The following is a 10,195-nucleotide window of genomic DNA, read 5'->3' as shown; positions in this document are numbered from 1 at the left end:
TGTGTCTTTACATTTGTCTGTAGCTGGTAGCACCAATTCACCGAGTCAAATTCTGTGAATGTGTGAATGTAGGCCACTTGGGCAATACAAGTTATTTTGATTCTGATAGACAGTACTTCGAATTTCCTAGGCTCTTACTATATCCCATACAATCACGCGTCAGTGACCCAGGGAGCATGGGAGAAAGAGAAGACAATGTTTCCTCAATAAAAAAACAGGTTTATTGGCAAGAACCTAGTTATTTTGTATATTTTATGAAATAGGAATAACTCTGAATACACGATCAATTCATTTTGTAAATTATTTTTCAACATTTTGGTTTGTGTGATTTGTTGGCTATTTACGCTGGTAACGCGTAGTCAAGCGCATCATAATTTGGTTTATGACATCACAATGTTAAATAGGCAACATATTTTGATGTTCTGCAAAATAAGGCATAGTCTACAAATACACTGAAATGGGATGTTTGTGTTGCTGTAAAAAGGTATATGTTTAGTCTGGGCTAGAATTGATCTAATTCTGTTACAATTTAGAGTATATTCTATTCTTTTCAGCTATTCCTAGTTGTTTCATTGTCTATTTATGTGTCCCATATGGCAGGATTTGGGACAGAGGGTATAACTGTATGGTTACAATGGTTTTATTTTTATAAACATGTATTTTTGCTATTTGTTAGCCTATGATACAGAATTCAATATGATTGGGCGACAAGTTCTTTATTTTATGGTCAGATCATGTGGTTTGGGTGTGACCTTTGCTGCTAGTTCAAATATAACAAGGTCTGTTGTGAAGCAAGTAAAATCTTTTAATTTGATTTGTTATGTACTATATTAGCTATATAATGTTTCTCCAAACAGAAAAAGAAGTGCAGAGTTCGCCTCGGGATTGGGAGCCGCTGTCCATCGCCGTTCCCAATCCCACCCAAACTGACGTCATTGGATGCCAGCATGGTAACTGCGTCAGTTTGGAAAAACCGTGAGAAGAAGAACGTAAAGGATCACCACCAACTTGATTCTTCCTTTGTCTCTTCTTTCCATTTGAAACTGTCTACAACATCTCTGACACCCCTCGACCCCTTGTCTGGCCGAACACCAATCGGCACTGCATCCCCCTCACCCCCTGGATCCCCTGCCAGATCCCCTTCCACTCTCTCCAAGTTCTTCAGCCTCTCTTCCCTCTCCTCTCTCCACCTGTCATCTGTCTCTTCTTCTTCTTCAGAGGAAGGATCACAGACCTCCTCCCCTTTTAGTGCTTCCTCTGTTTCCCTGGCTGTCTCAACTCAGTCATCCTCCTCTGCCACTCCCCCCAGTCCTGCCTGCCCTTCCTCCACAACCCACGTCTCCTCCCCTGCCCCCCAGTCCTCCTCTCCAAACCCCCTGGACCACCGTGGAGAGACCAACAAAGACAGTGAGACTGCCAGGTACTGCAGCCTGATATCAAATTTCATGCCAACCAACACCATTGAATTGAAATGAAAAAGCCAATATAATATAGCTAACCTAATGCATATGTCTGTGTGTCTTTACAGAGATCTTATAAGCTCTGAGGTCAAAGAGATGGGGGCAGTTGTTCCACAGACAAAGAGAACGGTACCCCGATTTGCTGGCATCGCAGGTCTGTAAACGGGTGCCATATGTTGGTGCTATTTTTCTCAATTCATCTTTGACAAAGCTTCTTTCTTACCGCTGTCCGTCTCTCGGTCTCTCTCTGCAGAGGCCTCCATTGACCTGAGGGATTCCTCTGTCTCATTGGAGAGGTAAGTACTGTAGACAATAGCCACCTTCATCTCACTCGACTCTACATAAGAGTGGTCACTCACACCATGACATGGTAAGGAATATCTGTATGCTTGTACATTAAAACAGTGTTCAAACAGACCGATTGGTGTGGAGCTACTGCTACTGAGGCCTCTAACCAGTCTCTCTTCCTCCAGGCCATTGGTCAGGCCTCGGGAAGCCATGGCTCGCCTCCCAAACCTGTTCAGCAAGAGTAGCACCCAGCTGGGGGAGCAGAGCTGCACAGGCGAGGGCGAAGACAACACCAAGCTCCTCGGGTAAAACACACACACACCTACTCTTATCTCTGAGCTCTGCTTTTTGTTTTAAATAATTCTGTGTAGTATTCAGAGTTATCTTGCGTTCATGCCTTACAAATCCATTCATTAGTTTACCTTTGGTCCACTGTTCAGATATTAGTGTGTAACTGATGGCTTCTTTCCCACAGGTTGCCTAATATTGGCAACACCTGCTTCATGAACTCTGCTCTGCAGTGCCTGCTGGGGCTGCCAGCATTTTGCAGAGACATCCTGAGACAGCAGGACACTTGGAGTTCCTCCCCCTCCTCTAAACTGCTATGGTATACAGCCTCGCTTTCACTCTCCTGTCCCACCTGTACACACACTGACCCACCCATCTAGACGCTTATAGTTACAGTACACAAGTCCCGCCTCAATGTATGTGTCAGTGGAGGCTGCTGAGGGGAGGACGGCTCGTAATGATGTCTGTAATGGAGCAAATGGAATGGCATCAAACACATAGAAACCATATGTTTGATGTATTTGATAGCATTCCACTGATTCCGCTCCAGCCATTACCAATTAAGGTGCCATCAACCTCCTGTGGTATGTATGTACAGTATGTATGTATGTATGTATGTATGTATGTATGTATGTATGTATGTATGTATGTATGTATCAATGTATACTAAACAAATATACTGCTCCAAAAAATAAAGGGAACACTTAAACAACACAATGTAACTCCAAGTCAATCACACTTCTGTGAAATCAAACTGTCCACTTAGGAAGCAACACTGATTGACAATAAATTTCACATGCTGTTGTGCAAATGGAATAGACAACAGGTGGAAATTATAGGCAATTAGCAAGACACCCCCAATAAAGGAGTGGTTCTGCAGGTGGTAACCACAGACCACTTCTCAGTTCCTATGCTTCCTGGCTGATGTTTTGGTCACTTTTGAATGCTGGCGGTGCTTTCACTCTAGTGGTAGCATGAGACGGAGTCTACAACCCACACAAGTGGCTCAGGTAGTGCAGCTCATCCAGGATGGCGCATCAATGCGAGCTGTGGCAAGAAGGTTTGCTGTGTCTGTCAGCGTAGTGTGGAGGCGCTACCAGGAGACAGGCCAGTACATCAGGAGACATGGAGGAGGCCGTAAGAGGGCAACAACCCAGCAGCAGGACCGCTACCTCCGCCTTTGTGCAAGGAGGAGCAGGAGGAGCACTGCCAGAGCCCAGCAAAATTACCTCCAGGAGGCCACAAATGTGCATGTGTCTGCTCAAAACGGTCAGAAACAGACTCCATGAGGGTGGTATGAGGGCCCGACGTCCACAGGTGGGGGTTGTGCTTACAGCCCAACACCGTGCAGGTCGTTTGGCATTTGCCAGAGAACACCAAGATTGGCAAATTCGCCACTGGCGCCCTGTGCTCTTCACAGATGAATGCAGGTTCACACTGAGCACATGTGACAGACGTGACAGAGTCTGGAGACGCCGTGGAGAACGTTCTACTGCCTGCAACATCCTCCAGCATGACCGGTTTGGCGGTGGGTCAGTCATGGTGTGGGGTGGCATTTCTTTGGGGGGCCGCACAGCCCTCCATGTGCTCGCCAGAGGTAGCCTGACTGCCATTAGGTACCGAGATGAGATCCTCAGACCCCTTGTGAGACCATATGCTGGTGCGGTTGGCCCTGGGTTCCTCCTAATGCAAGACAATGCTAGACCTCATGTGGCTGGAGTGTGTCAGCAGTTCCTGCAAGAGGAAAGCATTGATGCTATGGACTGGCCCGCCCGTTCCCCAGACCTGAATCCAATTGAGCACATCTGGGACATCATGTCTCGCTCCATCCACCAACGCCACATTGCACCACAGACTGTCCAGGAGTAGGCGGATGCTTTAGTCCAGGTCTGGGAGGACATCCCTCAGGAGACCATCCGCCACCTCATCAGGAGCATGCCCAGGCGTTGTAGGGAGGTCATACAGGCACATGGAGGCCACACACACTACTGAGCCTCATTTTGACTTGTTTTAAGGACATTACATCAAAGTTGGATCAGCCTGTAGTGTGGTTTTCCACTTTCATTTTGAGTGTGACTCCAAATCCAGACCTCCATGGGTTGATAAATTGGATTTCCATTGATTATTTTTGTGTGATTTTGTTGTCAGCACATTCAACTATGTAAAGAAAAAAGTATTTCATTCATTCAGATCTAGGATGTGTTATTTTAGTGTTCCCTTTATTTTTTTGAGCAGTGTATATAAATGCAACATGCAACAATTTCAAATATTTGACTCTGTTACAATTCATATAAGGAAATGAGTCTATTGAAATAAATTCATTAGGCCATAATCTATGGATTTCACGACTGAGCAAGGGCACAGCCATGGGTGGGGCTGGGAAGGCGTAGGCCCACCCACTGGGGAGTTAGGTCCAGTCGATCAGAATGAGATTTCCCCCACAAAAGGGCTTTATTACAGACAGAAATACTCCTCAGCACCCCCTCAGACGATGCCGCAGGTGAAGAAGCTGGATGTGGAGGTCCTGGGCTTGTGTGGTTACACGTGGTCTGCGGTTGGGAGGCCGGTTGGACGTACTGCCAAATTCTCTAAAACAATGTTGGAGATGGCTTATGGTATAGAAATTAACATTCAATTCTCTGGCAACAGCTCTGGTGGACATTCCTGCTGTCAGCATGCCAATTGCACACTCCCTCAAAACCTGTGACATCTGTGGTATTGTGTTGTGTAACAAAACTGCACATTTTAGAGTGGCCTTTTATTGTCCTCAGCACAAGGTTTACCTGTGTACCTGTGTGATGATCATGCTGTTTAATCAGCTTCTTGATATACCACCTGTCAGGTGGATGGATTATCTTGGCAAAGGATAAATGCTCACTAACAGGGATGTTAACAAATTTGTGCACAGAATTTGAGAAAAATAAGCTTTTTGTACATATGGAACTTTTCTGTGATCTTTTATTTCAGCTCATGAAACATGGGACCAACACTTCACATGTTGCATTTATATTTTTGTTCAGTGTACTGTATGTATGTATGTATGTATATATGTATGTATACTGTCTTTTGTACACTCTTAGTGCCTCATATGATTTTTAAGATAAAACCACACCCAACTCAGCTACTGATTAACACCAGAGATGATTTCCTGTCACAATCAGGAATCAGTTGAATCATATTTGATCAGAGGCTAAAGTAGAAGCACAGAGCTAATCTGTGGCCAAAGTGAGAGAGTGAAACCTGAATGCATGCTCTTTGTCTCCCTCCACAGCTGCTTTGCCGAGTTACATCAGGCAAGGCTTTCTGGAGGCACTATCAATGCTAAGAAAAAGGAAAAGATGAAAATCCTTCAAACAGTCAAGCGCTGTCTCTCCGTTGTCAATGAGGACTATGAGGACGACGGTGAACAGGTAAGATATTATATGCTAAAAGACTCACTTAACAATAAACCTGGGACACGTGACCATCTTTTTCCTTAGCTCTGTTTCAGTTGTAGTTGTTGATGTATTTTCTGTTTCTTTCCCATTCTTCTCTTAGGATGCCCATGAATGTGTGTTGCTCCTCCTCTTTCAGCTGAAGGAGGAGGGTATGGCATTAAAGGGCTCCCCAGAGCCATACACCTGCCCCGTGAAGCAGTTAGAATTCAAGCTGAAGACTTTCCGTACCTGCACCAGGTAACAGCTGTCATTTGTATATGGTGTACCTTGATGTCTTCATCACATTTGTGAGGAGGTTTAATGTCAGCATAACATGCAGGATACAGAGGTAAAGCATTAACCTCTTGCGTGTATCCTACCACTGGGGGCGCCACAGCGCATTTTGGAAAAAATTCGTTCCCATTTTCAACGGCCTACTAATCAAACTCAGAAGCTAGGACATGCATATACTTATTTTATATGGATAGAAAACACCCTAAAGTTTCTAAAACTGTTTGAATGGTGTCTGTGAGTATAACAGAACTCGTATGGCAGTCAAAACCCCGAGACCGATTGAACCAGGAAGTGGGATTCTGAATTGTGGACTCGACTTCACAGCCTTCCCTGTAATTCACAACGTGAAAAAATGATAATTGAGCACTTTCCAGTGCTTCCACTAGATGTCCCCAGTCTTTACAAAGTGTTTTGAGGCTTCTGCTGTCGAAACTCAGTGTAGGAGACGATGAGGCAATTGGTCACAGTAGTAGGGCCATCAGCATTGTGACGTCGGCGGCCGTGTCTGCCCCCACCTTTGGAAACGTTTTGAAACACAATGAAATCGTCCCACTCGAATCTTATTGGCTCTCTTGTTGAAACAGGCCCTGAAGATTAATGTTATACAACGTTTGACATGTTTGAACGAACCTAAAGAAGGGAAAATAGTCATTTTTCGTTAGCCAAGTCCCGCGCCCGTATCAACCTTTGGTTACAGCCTTCGGACGCGCTAACAACATCAAGCTAATGGAACATAAAGGATGGACTTTTTCGACCGAAAATACATTTGTCGTGGACCTGGGATTCCTGGAAGTGCTTTCTGATGAAGACAACTAAAGGTGAGGGATTATTGGCAATATTATACAAGATCAGATGTGATGTGCGATTGTTCCAAGATGGCGACGAGCTAGGCTTTCTAGCTCATTTTCTGAGTATCGCATCCCCTTTTATCTCAGTGTGATTACCCTGTAAAGTTCATTTAAAATCTGTTATGACGGGTGTTTTCAAGAGATATTCATATATAAATCTTAGAATGACAATGTAAAAAAAAATAATCGTTTTCGAATAGTAATTTATAAATTTGTAGCACTGTTTCCCGGGACGCATTTTATGGGAAAATAGTTAGTCAACGTCAGGTGCCGATGTAAAATGCTGTTTTTATATAGAAATATGACCTTTATTGAACAAAAGATTGCATGCTGTGTGTAACATGATGTCCTAGGTGTGTCATCTGATGAAGTTTGTAAAAGGTTAGTGCTGCATTTAGCTGTTTTTTGGTTATATGTGATGCATGTGCTTGGTCGGAAAATTCATATGATGCTACTTTTACCATGTACTCCTCTAACATAATCTAATATTGTGCTTTTCCTGTAAAACCTTTTTGAAATCGGACAACGAGGGTCGATTCAAGAGAGGTGGAACTATAAAACGAAATGAGACAGTCCTATATTTGAAAGAAAAAAAAATATTGAATTTCGTTATGCTAATGTCGCTAGGAGTTTTCGCTGGAAAATGATCCCGCTAACGGGATGAGACGCTTAAGTTAAGATAGTTAGTGTGTAGAGGGATCAAAAGGTTTGTGTTGGAGAGCTGATGCATTTCTCTCCGTACCTCTGAAGCTGTGGAGTTATAGTGTATGGTCAGGAGGATTACAATCACCTGTCACTGAACCTGAGCCAAGACCTGACACACAGCCTGGACCTCTACTTTAAGGTCAGCACTTAGCTTCAACCAAGAGTTAGTGAGTATGTCAAGGAACACTATCATTAATGTCATAATTGTATTGCTATGCTTTGTTACCTAGCCATCTGCGTTAGAGTGTGCATGCAGGGTGTGCTCAGGCAGCATGGCATCTGTGACTAGGCACTTCCTCACGCTGCCCCGGTGAGTCCCCCCCATCATCATCTCAGATTACAATTGACAGTCCTGATCTAACTCACCAAACTGGGTTATTGATTTGACTACAAGACTGATGCCTTTGTCTGTGTGAATGCCTGCCTGGTCGTCTGTGTATGTGAATGCCTGCCTGCCTCTGCCCGTCTGTCCGTCTGTCTGTGTGTGTGAATGCCTGTCTGTCTCTGAGCAGGGTCCTAATGCTTCATATCAAGCGGTTTACTGCAGGCAACTGGGAGCCAGAGAAGGTGGATGATCCCATATCCATCCCTGCAGAACTGACCCTCCCAGCCGTATGTGGGGCGACAGCCCCTGTCCAGCATGGAGCCAGGTTGGTTTAGACTCTGTTTGGGCACATTGCACATTGGGTAGCCAACACACACCATGATTTTCACACACTAGATATTTATTTTCAATGCCATCAATTTACACAGGGCAAGCTCCATGGGGAAAAATAACATGGACAACACACCTGCAAACTCCCCGAAAGGCACCCTTGATAGACCAGGTAGGACATTGTGTTACTGACATCATGCAGAACAGCCTCTCATGAAACAGGACTATTGAGGAAAGCAAGTCAGAAGCTGAAGTTAAGAGTATATTTATTGATAGGTTTCCACTTCACTTTCTGGTTTGCATTTACACTATATTTGATATACCCCCACCAGCTTCAAATTCCTCTGACCAGCTAGAGAAACCAGCTGACAGTGAGAAAGAGCAGCAGGCAGCCGCTGTGGTGAGGAGAGAGAGAGAAATAGAGAAAGAGAGAGAGAGATAGAAAAATAGATAACAGATAATTCCATCGAGTTGAGATAGTGGGCGGATCAAGATAAGGCAGTTATAGAAGCCACCCCTATCCTGTAGACAAAATAACAATCCTATTATTAAATGTGTTTCCTTACAGAGACACCAGCCAGACAATATCTACAAATTGTCAAGTGTGATCTCACATCTGGGAGACAACATGTGTACAGGTAAAATGCACGCACGCACACACAATTCTGAAAGCTTAATGTACACCCTATTCTGTTTCCCTTGTTCCCTAGGCCACTACATCAGTGATGTTTTGGACAGCCGTGGCAGTGGGTGGCTCTGCCTGGATGACGCACATGTCTTGAGGACAGATGAGGCCACTGTGCTGAGGGCAACGGCACAGACTGCCTACATCCTGTTCTATGTCTGCAGGTAAGGCTCTAGCCCACACATTTGAGAAGAATGCCACAAATGGAGTCAATCACGACAATGAGTCATCAAGGGAAAAAAAATTGTTCAAAGCTAGAAAGATGATTAATTGACCATGCATTAAGAGTTATCCCTTTAACCTGTAATCCCTCTGTATGTGTTATTTTCCAGACATTGTATGTACATGTAAGATCTCCCTGTCATTTCTCATTGTAGTGGACCAGGTGAAGGAGACCAGGCCCCTCACTACTAGGAGAAGCACCAGGAGAACCCATCGTTAGGGGCACAGCGCTCAGGGACCACCTGGAGTAGCACCTACCGCACACCAAGAAACATCAGATTCATCGAATTAGGATGCCCTAGACCACCATCAAGCTGCCCTAGACCACCATCACGCTGCCCTAGACCACCATCAAGCTGCCCTAGACCACCATCAAGCTGCCCTAGACCACCATCAAGCTGCCCTAGACCACCATCAAGCTGCCTTAGACCACCATCAGACCACCAGGACATCAGTCTGCTCTAGACAACACCAGGACATCAGGCTGCCCTAGACCACCAGAAGAAACAGCCTACACCACTGTAGGCTATCCACTGTATGTTTACAATTATATAAATATAAAACATCTCACCTACCTAGTGCAATTCATTTTCCTTTACTGTACATGGTAGTTAATAACTGTACCTACAGTGCATTCAGAAAGTATTCAGACCCCTTGACTTTTTCCACATTTTGTGAAGTTACAGCCTTATTCGAAAATTGATTAAATTGTTTTTCTTCTCATCCAATCTACCCCATAATGACAGCAAAAACAGGTTTTTAGAATTTTTTGCAAATTTATAAAGAAAACAAAAAGCTTAACTATCACATTTACATAAGTATTCAGACCCTTTACTCAGTACTTTGTTGAAGCACCTTTGGCAGCGATTACACCCTCGAGTCTTCTTGGGTATGACGCTACAAGCTTAGCACACCTGTATTTGGGGAGTTTCTCCCATCCTTCTCTGCAGATCCTCTCAAGCTCTGTCAGGTTGGATGGGGAGAATCGCTGCACAGCTATTTTCAGGTCTCCAGAGATGTTCAATCAGGTTAAAGTCTGGGCTCTGGCTGGGCCACTCAGAGACTTCTCCCCAAGCCACCCCTGCGTTGTCTTGGCTGTGTGCTTATGGCCGTTGTCTTGTTGGAAGTTGACCCCTTCGCCCCAGTCTGAGATCCTGAACGCTCTGGAGTTGGTTTTCATCAAGCATCTCTCTGTACTTTGTGCCGTTCATCTTTCCCTCGATTCTGACAAGTCTCCCAGTCCCTGCTGCTGAAAAACATCCCCACAGCATGATGCTGCCACCACCATACTTCACCGTAGAAATGGTGCCAGGTTTCCTCCAGATGAGACGCTT

At 44.6% G+C, this 10,195-nt stretch overlaps 1 protein-coding gene across 3 annotated transcripts; it reads left to right on the top strand.

Moving 5' to 3' along the window:
- Positions 1-34: 34 nt before the first annotated feature.
- On the top strand, positions 35-9,430 carry LOC115200660 (ubiquitin carboxyl-terminal hydrolase 29-like). 3 transcript variants are annotated; one of them, XM_029763883.1, is made up of 15 exons: positions 35-1,420; positions 1,529-1,614; positions 1,714-1,756; positions 1,934-2,053; positions 2,224-2,355; positions 5,308-5,446; positions 5,574-5,710; positions 7,345-7,438; positions 7,530-7,609; positions 7,812-7,949; positions 8,053-8,126; positions 8,287-8,354; positions 8,523-8,592; positions 8,665-8,803; positions 9,017-9,430. In XM_029763883.1, exons 1-15 carry the CDS (start codon positions 948-950, stop codon positions 9,051-9,053), a joined length of 1,830 nt encoding a protein of 609 aa, XP_029619743.1. In that variant the 5' UTR covers positions 35-947; the 3' UTR covers positions 9,054-9,430. The 3 variants fall into 3 exon arrangements, with proteins under 3 accessions (XP_029619743.1, XP_029619735.1, XP_029619748.1); XM_029763875.1 differs by having other exon boundaries at positions 8,523-8,803; XM_029763888.1 differs by lacking the exon at positions 8,287-8,354 and having other exon boundaries at positions 8,665-9,430.
- Positions 9,431-10,195: the final 765 nt, after the last annotated feature.

The sequence above is a fragment of the Salmo trutta genome, chromosome 1, assembly GCF_901001165.1.
Source record: "Salmo trutta chromosome 1, fSalTru1.1, whole genome shotgun sequence".
Classification (NCBI taxonomy): domain Eukaryota; kingdom Metazoa; phylum Chordata; class Actinopteri; order Salmoniformes; family Salmonidae; genus Salmo; species Salmo trutta.
The sequence above is the reverse complement of the archived record's forward strand: the minus strand, read 5'-3'. Positions and strand labels throughout refer to the sequence as shown.

What these genes read in the sequence shown, in the direction of transcription:
- LOC115200660 (XM_029763875.1), top strand. Translation starts at nt 948, where the DNA reads ATGGTAACTGCGTCAGTTTGGAAAAACCGTGAGAAGAAGAACGTAAAG. An exon ending in GACAACACCAAGCTCCTCGG is followed by an intron (nt 2,054 to 2,223) that starts GTAAAACACACA and finishes TCTTTCCCACAG; the next exon opens with GTTGCCTAATATTGGCAACA. An exon ending in CCCTCCTCTAAACTGCTATG is followed by an intron (nt 2,356 to 5,307) that starts GTATACAGCCTC and finishes CTCCCTCCACAG; the next exon opens with CTGCTTTGCCGAGTTACATC.